This window comes from Neolamprologus brichardi, chromosome 17 (genome assembly GCF_056152115.1).
Source record: "Neolamprologus brichardi isolate AB-2024 chromosome 17, ASM5615211v1, whole genome shotgun sequence".
In the NCBI taxonomy this organism is placed as follows: Eukaryota; Metazoa; Chordata; class Actinopteri; order Cichliformes; family Cichlidae; genus Neolamprologus; species Neolamprologus brichardi.
This window is the reverse complement of record NC_142120.1, coordinates 35,528,903-35,546,692: the sequence shown is the minus strand read 5'-3', so window position 1 is coordinate 35,546,692 and position 17,790 is coordinate 35,528,903. Positions and strand designations below refer to the sequence as shown.

The 17,790-nt window shown below is 41.4% G+C and overlaps 1 protein-coding gene across 1 annotated transcript; it reads left to right on the top strand.

Annotated features, from left to right (window-relative positions):
* Positions 1-379: 379 nt before the first annotated feature.
* Positions 380-3,201, top strand: LOC148098008 (serine/threonine-protein kinase pim-2-like). The gene is made up of 9 exons (XM_087830946.1): positions 380-446; positions 548-727; positions 974-1,162; positions 1,428-1,522; positions 1,608-1,655; positions 2,271-2,492; positions 2,574-2,754; positions 2,844-3,020; positions 3,110-3,201. The coding sequence occupies exons 1-9, from the start codon at positions 386-388 to the stop codon at positions 3,199-3,201; spliced, it is 1,245 nt and encodes a 414-aa protein (XP_087687072.1). The 5' UTR covers positions 380-385.
* The last annotated feature ends 14,589 nt before the right edge of the window (positions 3,202-17,790 follow it).

Sequence of the window (17,790 nt, the reverse complement as noted above, 5' to 3'; positions counted from 1 at the left end):
CTGCCCAAAGAGAGTCCGTCTTGTTGGTATAATAGGTACAATATTATCTATAATATCCATTGCTTGTTCCTAACTAGTTTTATGTTGTAGAAGCACAGTTCCCACCTTGAAGCAGCCCTCTATAAACATGCATTTATGCAGCTGCGCTACAGTTTTTGCAACATTGTACCCCTAAATAAATCTTTAGAGAACTTTGCCTTCACCAGAAACTACTGCCTAGCCCAGGCTGATGTTCTGTAGCCATGGAAACCAAGAAATCCAAAAATCTTGTGCTGTCATCACCTCATTGTTATAAGAAATCTAAAGATCATAGTTCTAACACACAGCTCATTGCATCTTTGAAGAGTGAAATCCTGAAACTAAATTAACCTAAATTAATCACACAATGTCAAAGTCTTGGCCCACTTATACTGCACCACGTCCTGTGGATCTGAATAACCCTCTAGGTAAGTCAAATGGGATTCATATGGTAATTATTCATGCTTCTGGGTTTTTATTTGAGGCAACTGAATTTGACTGAAACGAAATCATCTTTTGTTGATTTCAGGACACCAAACAGAGCCTTGCATCTCCACACTGGTGAAGATGACTCCAGATGGAAGAATAGAGGGAAGAAAGAGAAGGGACTTAACTGAAAGACTGAACAAATCCCCCCAAAAAAGCAAAAGCAGTGGAAGTCCAAAACCGGGTCCTAGCCACATTGTTTCTGGGGAATCCAGTTGGAAATGTTAGTGATAAGACTTGTTTTAGCTGTGACATTATCTTGGCTATGTAGTTTATTTTGTGACTTTAACTGTGTACTTAACGGTCTTTAACTTTGTAGTTGGTTCATTTAGCCTTCTTTGTGTTGATTTTCAGTGCGCAGTTATTGCTTTAACGCACGATTGCCAGACCTTAGAAAGTCAGTAGAAAGCAGTTGACACACAGAGTTGGACTGAAAATGCTTAAAGTCAAACTACTTTTTCCATTTTAGTTGGCCTTCTCATAGTCCCTTCAAGCGACTCTAGTATATTTAAGATGAGCAACAAACGGAAGAGCACTAGTGACGAATCTGAGGGACCATCCAGAAAAAAAAGGCGGACAACGAGCCCAGAGGAGAGTCCCACCCAGGAACCCTCTGAAACACGTGACTCACCGAGGATATCCGGCGCTGACAGAAAAGGTAAGATAATGGCAATATTTCTGAGCTGGATCACAAGATCCTTTAGAACTTGTCCTGGGGTTTAAGATCGGGTTTGATTCCTGTGGGACCAATCGACAATAAGAGACACTCTGGGCAGTAATGACGTTACCTACCTACTAATCTCCTAAAATGTAGCTGCTATTTACCAATTAATAGAAACGTTATAACAAAGCTCCATAGGACTGTGCCAGCTGGTTTCTGTGTAACAAGTCATAACCTGTATGTTTTTCCTGTGTGTCTGCAGAAGACTTCCTGGAAAAATATCAACAGCTGGAGGTGCTGGGTCAAGGAGGCTTTGCCACCGTGTTTTCTGGAATACGCACAAAAGACAGTTTTCCAGTATGGCTTCTTACACGTGCATTTCACAGATCTTCTGTTTATTCCTGTTTGTACTTCTCTAACCCAGAAAATGTCTTTAATGCAGGTGGCAATCAAACATGTTCGCCAGCGCAGAGTTGTGCGCACAACAATGGTAAGCGTCTTTTCTTATTCCAGCAGGTATTTATATTATTTCAGGCCTTCTCAGGCATCAAGCATAAGGCACGTATTTCCTTCGTGCATGAACCAGACTGGTCTCACAGTTGTGTGTGAAATCGTCAGGAAATATGGTTGAATTCTATGAGCAGTGGGTCACCTTATTGTTTAAACCAGGGGTGTCAAACTCAAATACACAGTGGGCCAAAATTCAAAACTGGAACAAAGTCGCGGGCTAATGTTAATATTTATTGAAATATATTTATTCCTCCAGATATAAGAATGAATCTTTTCTTATGGACTCAAACACATTTTGCTGAAAAACTCAATATGGAACAAGCAAAACTTAATACTAAACAATATATATATTAGCTGTATAATACCAGTAGGCCAGCTCTAATAATAATTTGGTATGGCTTCGCGGGCCAAATGTAATTAGGCTGCGGGCCAAATTTGGCCCGCGGGCCAGAGTTTGACACCTATGGTTTAAACTGACATATTTCAGCTTTTTAAAAATCAGGTCATTTTGTGACTATTTCAAAACTGTCTGTACGCTGATAGCTACTTTTGTTGAAAGTCTGAATATTGACCTGAAGTAACTTTCCTTCTGAAGGATTGGAGCGGGAAAAGTACTGATGTTCCCCTGGAGGTGGCGCTACTGATACAAGTTGGGGCTGGACCACACGATAGGGAAAGCAGTATAACCCCACTTCTACTTGACTGGTTTGATCTGGAAGATGAGCTTATTATGGTTTTTGAGAAACCAGAAAATTGCATGGACTTAAACAAATACCTCGAAACTACAGATAAACCTCTGTCAGAGACACGTGTTAAGGTAAGTGACGAGCATTTGGAGCTTACAGCAGTTTTTCATAGAGAATGTCCTGTGCTCCAAATATGGCTTCCTTTCTTTTAGGTCATAATGAAACAATTAGTTGACGCAGCCATTACGATGGATTACAAGGGGGTTTTCCACCGAGATATTAAACCACACAACATTCTAATTGAAACATCTTCCGAGGAACCCCGAGTGCGATACATCGATTTTGGCTGTGGAGTCACGTTTACTCCGGGCCAAAGGTTCAGGAGGAAAGCAGGTATATTTTCAGCCACAGCGTTGTGCTGTCATGAACTGTCTCCACATCATGTTCCCTCCCCATTAATTCTTCTTATCTTTGTGTTTTAGGAACCAGGAACTACAGTAGTCCAGAGTGGTTCATGTATGGCTTCTGCTCTGCAGAATATACTACAGCCTGGCAGCTGGGTGTTGTGATGTACCAGCTGTTGCACAACAATTTACCATTTGACTGCGACTACAAGATCATCAACCAAAACCCGCCGATTTTAGCTGACATTTCAAACAGTAAGATTTCTGCCAAAAGGGCTGTTGATATAAGAAACGTGAAATAACTTTGTGGATAACTTTAACAAGAGTATTTCATTTCTGTAAAGAATGCAGAGATTTTTTGACGGGGTGTCTGAGGAAGCACTATAAGGACCGCTTCACCCTGGAGGATCTTTGGAATCACATGTGGCTCAAATGATTTCTGCGCACCATGAATCAAAAGGGTTACGGAGCAAAAGCTCCAACACATAAGCCACTTTTCAAATTTAGTAGCAATGTTGCAGTTGCTGTCACGTGGCTCTTTTTTGGTGTTTTCTTTTCCAATCCAGCAGCAAGCAGTCTGAGACCTCCATCTGACCTTTATCTAAATATTAGACACAATCCCCCTCTATACCCAGCCGTCTGTGGAGAGGGGATCTCTCTTAGAATTGCCTTTCCCGAGGTTTCTTCTCTCTTTAGAGGGTTTTTCCTTGTCTTCTTAGAGAGCTTGGGCTGGGTTGGATGCTGTTGTTTATATGAGCCTGGGATATAAATATGTATGAAAATCAGTCTCTAGATCGGCTTAAAAGAGACAAAGAAAGTTCCAGAGCTCAATATAAAGCAAATTATCAGTCACATTAGCAACAGCAACGATTGTATGTAAATTTAATAATTAAAAGCACCACTATCTGGCAGAAAACATGACAATTTACCGATTGGTTAGTAACATCAAAATCAACTGGAAGAATAAGCAAAGTTTTCAGTCAGATTATTAACAAATAAATGAGAATAAATCAAAACACATCTTTTGTAGGCTTGCTTTATGAAAAATGTCATTGATGAAAATGGAGTGTATGAGGCCATAATGCATTTTATTGTAGCTCATCATCATTCGACCCTGCCCTGAAAATAGCTGAAGAAATGTTGGCATACCGAAAGGTTTGCTTTGGGGTTATACTATTTGGTGCCAAGTTAACAACTGTTAAAAAAAACCAAAAAGTCATATTTTGTGTGATTTTATCATTTATCTGAAAAAGGGTCGTTCAACTGAAACCCCCCTCAAACTGAATACTAAACATAAAACATGAGTCTTAAGTTCTCAAGTGTTCAATCAAACTGTCAAGTGCACAAATATATACAACTGGGGAATTTTATAGATGTCGGCACCCAGGCAATATTTAAACGTTTTATCAAGATTTGTTTGACCGTCTTGAGGAATGTATGGAACATTTAAACATATGCTACAGTCATTGTACGGTCAGCTAGAGGTCACTGCATTATAAATATTTGATAGTTTCTCTGTGTGTCAGCATAAATCCATCTTTAACCTCTTAAGCCCCAAGCCTAACTGATCTCCTGCCTTTTGCCCCCGTATCAGGGGCCGTTGGGGCTTAAGAGGTTGAAATCCATCACTAAGATCCATTCATCCTTTATCACTTTCACATGCAATGTGAAGTTTGTGCTTCTCCCATTATCATTAACATTGTGATTCTTTTTACATGGATATTCACTGCTCGTCCAAAGCACACAGCATGCAAGTGAGCTGTCTGAGAGAGAGAGATAAGACTTTATTGATCCCACAACGGGGAAATTTTTGCGTCACCTCAGCTCAGGTACAGATATCAGAAGGAAATACAAAAATACAAATAAGTACAATCAATGAAAAAAAGTAAGATAATACACTATATACAATGGTAGCATACAATGACCCTCAGACTGATGTCTCAAATCCAATGAGTCATCGAAGACTTAATATTTGTGAAAGTAGCCTAATGAAGTGGTGTCTTCAGTTGTATATAGATTTACATTTACAGATCACCCTGTCCTTTGATTTTTCAGTGCTCAAAATCAGACATGTTTTATGTGGGTTTAACACATTTATTTCCCATAATGTTTTTTTTCCTGCTACGTATTTTTCCAGCAGAGAAAATTAAGTCTTCAACACATCACTGACTTTTACAGTAGATTAATTGCGACATTCTTGTAAATGATACTTTCTCACCCCAACCGGTCGCAGCAGATGGCCCCGCCCCTCCCTGAGCCTGGTTCTGCCGGAGGTTTCTTCCTGTTAAAAGGGAGTTTTTCCTTCCCACTGTCGCCAAAGTGTTTGCTCATAGGGGGTCATATATGTCATATTGTTGGGTTTTTCTCTGTATCTATGAAGCGCCTTGAGGCGACTTTTGTTGTGATTTGGCGCTATATAAATAAAATTGAATTGAATTGGAATGATTAAGACGCTCATTCATCAGAAACACAGCAAGCAGCTACGTTGGTGAGAGAACGTGTAAATAAAAAATGTTAAAGGAGTAGTGAGAAATGGGTAAGCTTTTGGAGATTTCTCCACATACAGTGGTGAATAGATGTGTGGCATGCTGTAGCAAGAGCGATACGTGGAAGATGGTCTTGCTCAGTTCACGCAAACAGTTCTTGTCAGTTTGCAGATTTTACAAAACACCTTTTAACAGAGGGTAAAACTGAAAGTTAAAAAACGCAGCAGTCTCTCTAAAAATCTATGAAGTTCTCTAATACTTCTGGTAAATGGACTGGTTCTTATATAGTGCTTTTCTACTCTGTCTGAGCACTCAAAGTGCTTTATACAACTAATTCATTCACCCAAGCTTAAGTGCTCTTTCTAACATTCACACTCCGATGGATGCATCGGAGAGCAACATGGGGTTAGTATCTTGCCCAAGGATATTTGGCATGCAGACTGAAGGAGCCTGGGATCGAACCACCAACCTTCTGGTTAGTGGCTGCCCTGCTCTGCCACACCCTTCTGCTCTCGCCTCCTAAAATGTGGACTTTATTTATTTTATTTTATTAACCTTTATTTAACCAGGAAAATGCCATTGAGATTAAAAACCTCTTTTTCAAGGGAGACCTGGCCAAGATAGGCAGCAGCAGGTGTCTCACAGTTACAGAAATTACTCAAACACAGGCAGCAACAACACACATGCAACAATAAGTGAAAGAATACTAATAAAATAAATAAAATTCAATAAAATTCAAATAAAAATAATAATAATAAAAAAGTCAGTTAAAATGACAATCAATCTAATTGAAACAGTTGCATGTTATGGACTTGGCCTCAAGGATTCGACTTTGTTGCTCTATAAACGAGGATTCTTAACGGCCAGTGTCCAGTATTGCCGCAGCAAGGCTCCACCACCGGTGCATGGATGACTTGGCAAGAAGACAGCATCTTCCATGGAAACAATGGGTTGCCAGGCCAACTGGTCTCTAGGTCTGTGCAACTGAGGCCTTAACTGGGAAGCATTTTTTGTGTTAGCCTTCAACAGACCAATATCATTAGACAAAAGCTTTGGTTTTGAATCAAAGTTGTTGGGTTTTTTTTTTTTACCAGAATGAACTGAGCCCTTAGCCCTATGTGCCTTTAAATGAGCACATTGCCCCAGAAACCTTTGTTTGTACAAGTACTTGTGTATAAAAAACTAAATATTAATGTTTGACCACATTTGGGAATCAGAGCAGAGAGAAGATGACAACAGGTGGCGCCATAGAGCCAACTGACTAGTCTTCTTTTTCTGCTGATGTCGCCCAGCTTCTGTAGGCTGCCACTGCCACTGGAGTGGAAAACGGCTGCCTACCTCCACTGTCTGTGCCACTATCAAAGCCCTACCCACGATGGCCACCTACTTTTGACTTCCATTGTTATATAAATTTAGCTGTTTTCTCCTTTGCTCCTTTGTTCATTCGCTTCTCTGGGATATTTCCCCTCTTTTGAAGGAAACAGATCAAGCAGGCATAACTGATTGTGTTAGTGACAGGAAGTAAAGCTAAACTAAAGACATATAATAAAATCCTAAAAAATAATCTATTTTTTGCAATAAAAGCATGAAAATGACAAAAGACAAACAAAGCCAACTATTGACGCTATCAACAGACGAACGTCTTATCAAACTGGGATTGTGGATGGTAAATTGAAATCACAAACAAAGCTGTTGTGTGAGTCTACATGGGTCTCTCTCTGTTTCTTTGGGGAAAACCAGAAATCACTGGTAAAATATTTATTCAATCAATAGCAATTGCATAATTGTTTCAAATATGGAATTGGAGTTATTCACAGGGTTGGATAGTAGATTACATCAAATCAGAAATTCAAATGATAGAAAATATCTTACTTTAGTAATGTATTTTGTATTTGTGTAAGCACATGTGCACCTTAATCCAGCTCAAAAAATATTTCCATTGATCATATTTTAGCTAGAAGCCAGGTCAGGTTTGCTCTCATCAAAACTTAAATGCAAGTGTTTTCTCTCCAGAAGAAATGCCGAGACTTTTTGGAAAGTTTGTGCCCAAAAATGAAAAGCAGTTCTGCCAAAATGTTCATACGTCAGAGTCAAAGGAGCTTGCAACCAACTCTCTGCCATCTATAATCCAGTTTTGAGATCCTTCCCAGACGCCTTAACGCCCACTCACATCCGATTAGAGGATCATCAGGGGGTCCTTTTGTCCCTCTGTGGGGGGAAACTCCCACTAGGTTTATATCTGGGACTCTCCACCATTTGACCTTAGAACTGAAGAAGCCTCTCGGATGAGAGGTGAAACGTCTTCAAGCAACTTAAAGAAGTCCAGACGCTTTTCTTTCCAAGCTCCTTTGACTACAGTGACCTGGATGACTGAGAACCTTCACAGACATACGTCAGAGTCTTTACTAAAGAAGATATTACTTTATATTCTGACAGTCCTTTCTCTCTTTACTTTCCCTTAACTAGTCACAGCAGATGCCTGCCCTTGCTGAGCCTGGTACTGCTGGAGGTTTCTTTCTGTTAAAAGGGAACTTGTTTTTTCTCCTCTGTCACCAAGGACGATAAGAATGATTTTGTTTTTCTCTCTGTAATAATGAATACAGTTAATACAGTTTGCTAAGCCTCTGAAACTGAAAATACTTATTCACTAAATCCATTACTAAGTGACTCAAAATTTGGCAGTTAATTATCCCAATATTGTTCTTAGCAATAAACCTACCCTTCCACTAAACTGAAAACAAGGCTTTTTTTTTTAACGTATCCACTCTTTTTAAAATCTTTGAATGTAAAAAAGTCACTGTATGCTGCTCATAAGCAGTATGTCATTATCAATTTACCATAATAAATGAAGGTCAGTCTTTTAGTGGACTCTAAGGGAGGGTCGAGAACACAGCCTGCACTCCCTTAAAGGTTTATTGTGTAGAAAAACGGGTTAATGAAGAGGTATCTGCAGTGGGAAGATTCAGCTCACTGAGCAGGAATCGTCTTCTGCCAAAGAGGAGAAGCACATTTTGGTGGACGTCATTGTTGCAGTGAAGAAATGTGTGTTATGATCTTAACTCTGATTCATACTTGAGTTTCTTTCTGTTCCAGATTTCATGGGGCAGTGGGTGACAGGCGAGAGTTTTCCCAAGACGTATGAAAGGCAGGTGAATTTTAGATAAGTGAAAACACAATTCTGCTTTCCATGGGAACAGATCAGCTCGGGTTTGGTTGTGAGCTCAGTTGGAGAGTTGCTGAGAAGCTGAGAGAGAGCTGAGAGCTTTGACTGGGGTTATCAATAAGCATCAGAGAGCCTCAATAACACATGCATTACAATGAGTGAGCGCTCGAGCTGGTGCTTGCATACAGGAGGGCAATGAACTGGTGATGAAGAGGCGTGTTGTAGAGCGGGAACCTGTCAGTGGACGGAGTCAAAGGTAGGAACTGCCCAACTCCACTTGAGAGCAGAGGAGATAGGAGAGAAAAAGCCTGACCAGTCCTGGACCGCGACACCAACATTGTTACAGAAATCATAAATGTTTAAAAATGAAGAACTTCTCAAATAGTCTTTCAAACCACGGTTTGCTTATTTTTAGCTTCTATGGGAGATTATAAATTATAAGTTAATAATTCCTTAAAAGCCTCCACTCTGCTTCTACTGCTGTAACTTTAATCATTGCATAATTTATAACTTCCTGTAAACATATACCTGCAAATATTACTCGCCCAAGTCTTTCTGCTTCCCTCCCTCCATGCTCTCTAATCTACACTGTTCAGCAGTTCCCTCCTCTAAGAGTAATCTGGGAATTCAAGTCAGCACACACAATAACATTTTGTGTTGCAGTATGCGTTCTGCTGCTATGTTTTAGTATCTCTCCCCCCGGGGTGTGTAACGTGTCTTTTTCCCTCAGTCTTTTTCAGTTGTCTCATCACCCTCCTGTTCCTGAGGAACACCTGGGACACTTGTACAATGAACCAAGTTCAGCAAATCCAGGTTATCTTTACAATACCTGGATTCATTCATCTTACCTCCCCCCTAATCCTAACCACATGAAGCTGGTTATCGGCTCCATTAGCCAACCCAGTGTTTCCCAGTTAAACCATGACCAAGTTCACGTACAAGGGAGAGATAATTAGCACCAAGAGGAATCATAAACACAGAAAGGTCTGCAGCAGCAAAGCAGTGTTTTGAGTGTGTATTACAAGATAGAAACAAATATTTATTCATTTATTTAAATATTTGTCTGTGGCTTACAATGTAAACTGCCAAAGCCACTGTATGAAATCTTTCACAATGTGAATGTGTGATGAGTGGCGATCAAGAATTAGAGGGTATGAATGAAGGAGGGTCTGTGTGCTGTGGACACATCAGAAAGGAAGTGACCATTATCCAGTTCTGAGTAATGAAAGCTGCAAACAAGCAGTAAGAAAGTAGAGATAAATGTTTTAAATGAGTTAAAGGAACCCTTCATTTACAGCAGGTACAGCAGTACAAGAAATCCTAAACCATAGACAGTGGTTAGGAAGGTCATACTGGAGAGAGTTCTGTGGGACAGACTGGGGGAATGTTGAAGCCAATGGAAAGAGGACAAGACCAAATGTTTCCAGTAGTCTGGATAAGTGGCTGACTAACAAGGAAAATGCATTATTAATGATAAATATATGTGTTGGTGTAAAAAGCAACAACAATTTCACTGAGGAAGGAAAGTAAGGTAGGGAAGGCTCCAAGGAGAAATAATAACAGTGACAGTGAGCTATCAACTCAATGATTTGTTGACAAGAATATCACCACAAATACCTTTTGTGTGGCTGTGATTATAGCCATGGTTACCTGTATCAACATTTGAACCTTACCTACAACTCACACACGACTCTCTAAAAATGGAATTTTAGTTAACGCCTTCTCTCAAACTGAAGAAAATGAAGGTTTAAGAAATAATGAGGGTAAAATAAAATACTGAGAGACTCTCAGAGACATTTGTAACACAAACATCTCCCTCCTTAGGTCTTTTGTGATCAAAATAGAAAGTAAAACACAAATTTAATAAGGTTAGTTGTGCATGAGATTTGCATCACTTCGTGTAAGCAGCATGCAACCTGTGGATTCTGCAATAAAAGTCCTTTTTGCATGGCAGACTACATTTCATATCCCTTGTTGCTGGTTCACAGATGCCACAGTAGGTTGCAGAAAGAGCCACCTCCACAGGCGATTACAGTCTGCCATTTGGGGTGCAACACCGCCACCTCGTGTCCCTCTTAGCAGCTACACCCACCCATTGAGCGCTTAAACGGGCTTGGCGCTCAGAGGTGTGCAGCCTGCTGCCTTCTCTCAGTCTGAACAGAGCATTTTTTTCTCCCGCAGACACCCGAGCTGGGAACCGATCTGTCCTCTCCAGAAACATCCTCTAGGAGATCCAAATCAGCAGTTTCCTCTTCTTAAAAGCCATCTTGGTTTTCTCGTGTGATTGAAGAGCTGCGATTAAAAAAAAAGGAAACCTCCGTTCTTTAGTAGCTGCATCAGGTAAGACAATTTGCAATCAGTTTGAAAGAGAAACGCCTCATTTTACGACTTGGTGATGTGTTGCTGGGTTGTTGGGCGTGGGAATGTGTGGCTTGTGGGAATGAACAAAAGATGATGCTCAGTGTGGATCGTTCCTGACTGCACCTGCTTCTAAATGAGTGTGTCTGCCATGGGTGTAAATGCATGAAACACTTTTGCAAGGTGCTGTAAGATCAACAAGGCGAGGTTGATGTAGCAGTTCGGGGAGTAATGATCAAGCAGCGATGGTTGAAAGCATCATGACAGACGGAGCAGATGTTACTCAAACTGCGTGCAGTTGGCGATGATCACGAGGCAAGCATGGAGAGCCTATTTTCCTTTGGTTAGGTTAATATAACTTTCGATTTGAACAGTATTCCTCGGATTCATGCCATCCGCTGGCATTCAAATCAGTTTCATCACCATCAGAGAGCTGCTGAAGAGCTGGTGCCAGCTGAGCCACGGGATCTTTGCCTTCCACAAGGAATCATTCAGGGGGTTTTTTTTCGCGGGGGTGGGGGGGCAGTGACAAACTTTATGTGAAGCAGCTGCAGACATGCTCTCTTGGACTTTTGTCCTTTTCCTTTTATGATGTCTGCAAGATGTCTGTCAGCTCAAGATGCTCTAGGTTTTGTCATTCACGTTATGGAAACCTCACTTTAGGAGGAACCATCATATGATGTTTGCTTTCATGAGACGGGAATTTGGACTCATCCTAATCTGTTTAGTATCCCTCACAGCCTGGACTCATGAATTCCTGGAACATTTTTAATAATAGATGGCTGAACAGATTCACTAGGTTGCAGCATTGATTTTTGTCTGTGCAAGGCTGTAAAGAGTCGCCTGGTAAGAACCAATTGGGGTATTTTTTTCTCTTATGAAGAAAATCTATAGTAATCATAGTAAATCCTAAAGTGGATAGTATATAAATATTGAAAATCCAAGATACTTGTATAGCAGCAGAGTGACGACACAGACAAAGACAATGACACAGACACTAAAGTGTTCACAAAGTGACAGTAAACTAAAACTCATTTATTATCAGTGTTTAATTTTTGTTAAGTCCAGGTTTTCCTAAAAGCTGTCCATGGATGAACTCCCTAATCATCTACATTTCATGTGTTACCATAAACTGCACATCTTGCCATGCGAGACTCTGTGTGTTTGTTCCAGCGAATAATAACAGCTTCTTTATTGCCCTAATTGAATTACACACCCAAGTCAGACGCACCAATTATTTCCTTGATTGTGTAACAAGTGAGATGCTGCGGCATCTGGTATCCCCATCCCACAGGAGCGGTGTGAGGCCTGAACTGGCTGTGAGCCCGCTGATGGCCTTAACCGCCCCTCACTCGTTCAACCAGAAGCTGCAGAATTGAGAAGGGTAAGGATTTCTTCCCTTGGGAATACTAATAACCTTAGCAGACAGATTTGTCTGCGTCTTGTTCACTATCAACTCAGTAGGTGTGAGGTCGTGTCAGGACGCTGCAGTCATGTTGGGGCTAGATAGAGTCTGGTAGGGTGAATGGGGCTGCATAAGTAAGCGTTTTTATTAGCCCAAGAGAAATCCTTAACTCTGGTGAATCCTGCTCTAAAGAAGAGCCCACAGACTCTGGTTGCCAAAGGCCAGTGGTGTTTGGGAATATCTGTCCTTTTGGTTATTTGTAATGGTCAGTGGACCCTTCCCCTATAATACAGGATGGGGGCTGGTCCCTATACCAGGTGCCATAGGGCAAGATGCAGGGTACACCCTGGACGGGTCACCAGTCTGTCAAGAAGTACCTAGAGAGAATCCTCACAGTCACAACACCATAATGCTACACTGTTCACATGGGGGATTTGAACCCAGGCACTTGCTTGCTGCGAGGCAGCAGTACTGTACCACTCTTTTTTAGCCTTTTTGCTTTGTATGAGAAAGAAAAGCAGCATATAGTTAGTGGTCTACACATTTGCCTGACATGTAAAAGATCTCTGGTTTGATGCCAGGAGGAGCCACCAATCCATTTGGGGTTGTATCAAGAAGGGCATCTGGTGTAAGAGATCTGCCAAATCAAACATGCACCTCCTGTGGTGAGCTCTGTGAATAAGGGAGCAGCTGAAAACAGCTTCTTCTTTTTGACAAAGAGAAGGGAGGAAGTTGAAACCAGCAAATAAATAACTTGAATACAGCTTGTTTAATGAGGTAATCAGATAACTGCTGAAACTCAGTTTATGCACTCATCGCTATCGGTCGTGTGCTGTCATGCAGTGGAAGCTTAAACCTAGGAACGGGGTATCATTTCCTTTTGAATGATTCTGAAAACCGCTGATGGGCATTACTCCATTCATTCACGCTGGATCCAAACTTTTATCCAAGTAACGAACATGACTCCATTTGATTATTTAACCGTGTTTGGTAAATTTCCTTGTTGGAACACAATAACACAACACAGCAATACCATGTTTTTACATTTGGAAAGACACAAACTCTTTTTAGTGGCTTTGTTGGTTTTGTATCAGATTTTATTTGCTCTGGTTTCTGTCTTTGATTCAACCCCATTTAGATGTGGTCTTGGCTATAAACATCACTGGAGCTGCTCGTTGAACCGAGTGGTGTTTGCCTAAGATCGTCTTCTCTCTCGCTCTGCCTTTTGTCTTTTCGTCTCTGACATTTTTGGTTAGTTTTCTGCTTTCTGTTTGCAATGAATGCACTCTCTAACCAAACCACTTCCAGGTGTTTCTGTCCAAGTAATAAGGATGGATATTGAACCTCAAGACCATTTTTTGATGACTGAAATGTTTCCATCCAGTTGGTCAGAGTACTGAAAACCAAGTTTAGATATCTGGCCAGATTCAGAATCTGGAAATTTAGTGTACATCATTCCTGTTTAGAGAACTTTTAATATTTGGAAAAATGGTTTCTGTAAAACGAGTTAAAAGAGAAAAAGGTTTGAAGCTCACATGGTGCTGGGACCACAAAAAAAGTAATAATAATTTTATATGTTCTCTGGTGGAATGAAGCCATGCATTTTACATCTGTGTCTGCATTTTAAAATGAGAAGGAGATGAGCACCAGGGTGGTTTGAGGTGCTGACATGTGGAACAGGAACATGTCGGGCTGGTTTGGTTCATTGATGCTGTGTGTTAGCGGTGAACCCTGGGGACTCAACCCCTGTCTCCTGCTTTGGTCCTTCTGTTCAGCTCTCCATTATGATGTCACTCTTATCATCAGCTAATTCCAGCTTCCTGCACGACTTTCATCATATTTTAATCTTTTCTTCTTCACTCTTTTTTAGCTTTCTTTCTCTAAGTATGCTTCCTGCCGCATAGAAGTAATAGCTTTCCTTCCCTTCTCCCGTCTCCTTCGATCTTTCCTTATTTCCCTTCCCTCATCTCTTCCTTCGCTTTCATGTCAAAGCTTTCATTTTACAACTTCTTTTTTGTGCCCTTGGGTTGTGTCTGTGTGGGATCACGAGGGTAGCGTTTCACCAAGATCAATGACGGCTTAAGATATTTCATTTAAAGTGTCAGATTAAATTAGGTCTAACCGCGGCAGATGGGGGTTTAAAGGCCCCTGATAGAGAGCAGGGACATGCTCTCCCATCAGCATCGATTAGCTCCATTGTCATTTTTGGACGGAGACTCATGTGATTAATTGGACCTTAAGAAGTACCTGAAGGTATGTCATCAGATTTTACTTTGGGATTGAGATTTTTTTTCTTGAAAACTGACTAATCAGTTTCCAAGTTTCCTTCTTCCTGATCATGCAGTTGTTATCTGAGTTACAGTGAATCTGGGTTAACTCATGAGTCTTTTCTGTGTAGAAACTACTCGCGGACTCAAAGTAAATCCACCGCAAAGCACATTTGACAATAGCAAAGACTCAAGAATTAAAGACTGTTGAAAAGAGGAGGAGAAAAGACTAAAGCGGCGTGTAATCAAAACACTGAGGTGAGAAAGAGCAAAAAACAAACTGCTGCTTTTACTGTTTTCTAGAGAGGAGGAAGGCATGGGGAATAGGGAAGAATAAGAGACAAAAAGCAGAGGTAGGTCACCACTGACTGTTCAAGGCAGAGAGCCTCGTGGCACCGACGGCCTGTGGAGCTGCTCTCTGAGGATACTGGATGAACTTGTCGTGAGAGATGTAGGTTTGTGTCTCTGCAGCTATGAGCTGTGGATAAATTCTCCAGTGAAGGATTGGAAGGTTGTTGTGTGTATATGTCCACAGTAATGGTCATCAATATTATACTTTTATATATAAAGGAATAAAGGAACCGAAGGCCTTATCTAGAATCCAATGGTTTGTTATTTTTTTGTAATTTTATGGGAGCCCTGGTGTGACGAAAGGAGATCCAAATGTTTGAAAAGTGACGTCATGTGCTCGTTGCTCTCCGCCATATTGGACGTGATAAGCGATAGTGATCATGTTCAATCACTTATATGTAATAATTTGGTGCAGTGGTCAGAACACAGGTTAGAAATTTAGATTGGAGGGGCGGGAACTAAGTCCCACTAAACTAAACTCCGCCCCAAGTGGAGGAGTTCAAGTATCTCGGGGTCTTGTTCGCGAGTGATGGGAGAAGGGAGCCGGAGATCGACAGACGGATTGGGGCTGCAGCTGCAGTAATGCAGACGCTGCACCGGTCCGTCGTGGTGAAGAGGGAGCTGAGTGTAAAAGCGAAGCTCTCAATTTACCGGTCGATCTACGTCCCTACCCTCACCTATGGCCACGAGCTGTGGGTAGTGACCGAAAGGACGAGATCGCGGATACAAGAAATGAGCTTCCTCCGAAGGGTGGCTGGCATCTCCCTTAGAGATAGGGTGAGAAGTTCGGCCATCCGGGAGGGGCTCAGAGTAGAGCCGCTGCTGCTCCACATCGAAAGGAGCCAGCTGAGGTGGTTCGGGCATCTGACAAGGATGCCCCCTGGGCGCCTCCTGGGTGAGGTGTTCCAGGCATGTCCCACCGGGAGGAGGCCCCGCGGCAGACCCAGGACACACTGGAGAGATTATATCTCTCGGCTGGCCTGGGAACGCCTTGGTGTTCCCCCGGATAAGCTAGAGGAGGTGGCTGGGGAGATGGAGGTCTGGGCCTCTTTGCTTAGGCTGCTGCCCCCGCAATCCGGCCTCGGATAAAGCGGATGAAGATGGATGGATGGATGGATGGATGGATGGAGGGGCGGGAACTAATCTGTGTGCAGAATGGTGTTAGTATTGTAGAAGTAAGGGCAATTTGCAGACATTTCAGCTTATAATAGACGTGAAACTGCAGAACTGTGTGTGTGGGACATCACCTGTTCAATCTGTGATGTTTGTGGGTGCTGGAAAAAAATGTTCTGTTTTATAGGAGCTTATTTAACATACATTATATTGTGCAACATTTTTGCATCAAGAAGAGCTTTAAATGCTCCTACAACTGGCCTTGTAAGAAAGAATGTTAAAAGCAGGCAGATAAAAAAAAAGGACACTGCCAGCCCTTCTAACTGGATTAAAACTAGTGGAATTTTTGGGGAGCTGATTCGTAATTTAAAGCTTCTGGCCAGTTAGAACATGTAATATGAATGCTTGAGGTGAAGTAGAGCGCAGACATGGTTCTTATATGAAAATGATCAAGAATCCGATTTTTCATCAGTCCTATTATGAAAGTATAATGGATAAAATGACAGGATTGGCTGAATTTACCCTGAAGTGACCTTGGATTCACACAGTAAGAAACTTTGAAGAATGGATTGCCTAATAGATAGAGCCTCTAGTCGAGTGTCTAGTCTGTCTGTTCGATAATATCAACCTGTCTCACAGCTGATCCAGTAACCCACATTTGTACAAGTACACAGGTACCTTGTTGGCACTTGATTGATCTTTTATTGCCTCATTCAGTATGTCTCTATTTTGACTTTTGGAGGTTCAGAGAAAGTCAGCACAGTGTGCGTTTCCATTTCTCTCTCACAATGTTACACATTGTCAACATGGAGCAGTTGAGTACAAACATGTTGTTTGACTTTAGGCCGACACTAGTGTACCTCACTCCTTTGTGAGTCAGCTACTGCCACTATAGAGGTTTTGCTTGTGACGTCATGTGCTCGTTGCTCTCCGCCATATTGGACGTGATAAGCGGTAGTGATCATGTTCAATCACTTATATGTAATATACATAAAATTATCACTACTTTTGTGCTGTGTGATTGGATGCAGCAATCAATACTTTCTTGTTGAACACACAAGAATACAGAAAAAGTGGAAGAGAATGTAATTTTTCTGCCTGTTTCTCATGCCGACCGCTTAGAATACTAATCAGGTGGAACCAGATAATCTTCCACGGCACACCTGATTATTTCTCACGGCACACCTGAGCAGCGGCGTAGTGGTTGGGAAACACTGCTCTAGTGTCCTAAAACTTGTAAACTACTTGTCCTTGCTGTATGATGTACTTTTTGCTGCTATTAAAAGCTGTCTCCATCATTTTCTGGCAAATATCCAGAAAATGAAACCAGCCGAGCTGAGACTGAGTTAGATATTAATACAGTCTCGATCAAAAGTTTCAGTTTAAGTGTTGTTTTCAATAAACTGCATGCTCAAAAATGTTTTGTCTGACTCCCATTTCTTCTTGTTGAAGCTCTACTTGGAAACTTGTTAAGATCCGACCATGCAAACTATGATTTTTTTTGCTATTTTTCAAGTGGTCTTAAACTTTTAATCGGGACTGTATATTACTTCTGTTAAAGAGTCCTCACAACAGGCGTGACTGTTGCCTTACATTTCTTCTGATTGGCAGGGCTGAAAGCACGCTCTTAATGTTGATGCCTAAAACAGCAGCAATGTGGCAAAAACAGGCTGCAGTTCGATGATTGCAATGAAAGAAAAAATGAAAATGGGGCTTGAAGATTGAAGCTGGAAAGGGCGAGATAACAGAGTCCACATCTACTTCTCCTCTTGATGTAAGTGTAACAGTGGGCCAAATGGGCCTTTTTCAGCCCTGACTCATGCTAATGCGTTAATATGAAACGCCGCCACTGCACACCACACAAATGGTGTGAATCTGCATT

What these genes read in the sequence shown, in the direction of transcription:
- LOC148098008 (XM_087830946.1), top strand. Translation starts at nt 386, where the DNA reads ATGTCAAAGTCTTGGCCCACTTATACTGCACCACGTCCTGTGGATCTG. An exon ending in ATCCGGCGCTGACAGAAAAG is followed by an intron (nt 1,163 to 1,427) that starts GTAAGATAATGG and finishes GTGTGTCTGCAG; the next exon opens with AAGACTTCCTGGAAAAATAT. An exon ending in TGTCAGAGACACGTGTTAAG is followed by an intron (nt 2,493 to 2,573) that starts GTAAGTGACGAG and finishes CCTTTCTTTTAG; the next exon opens with GTCATAATGAAACAATTAGT.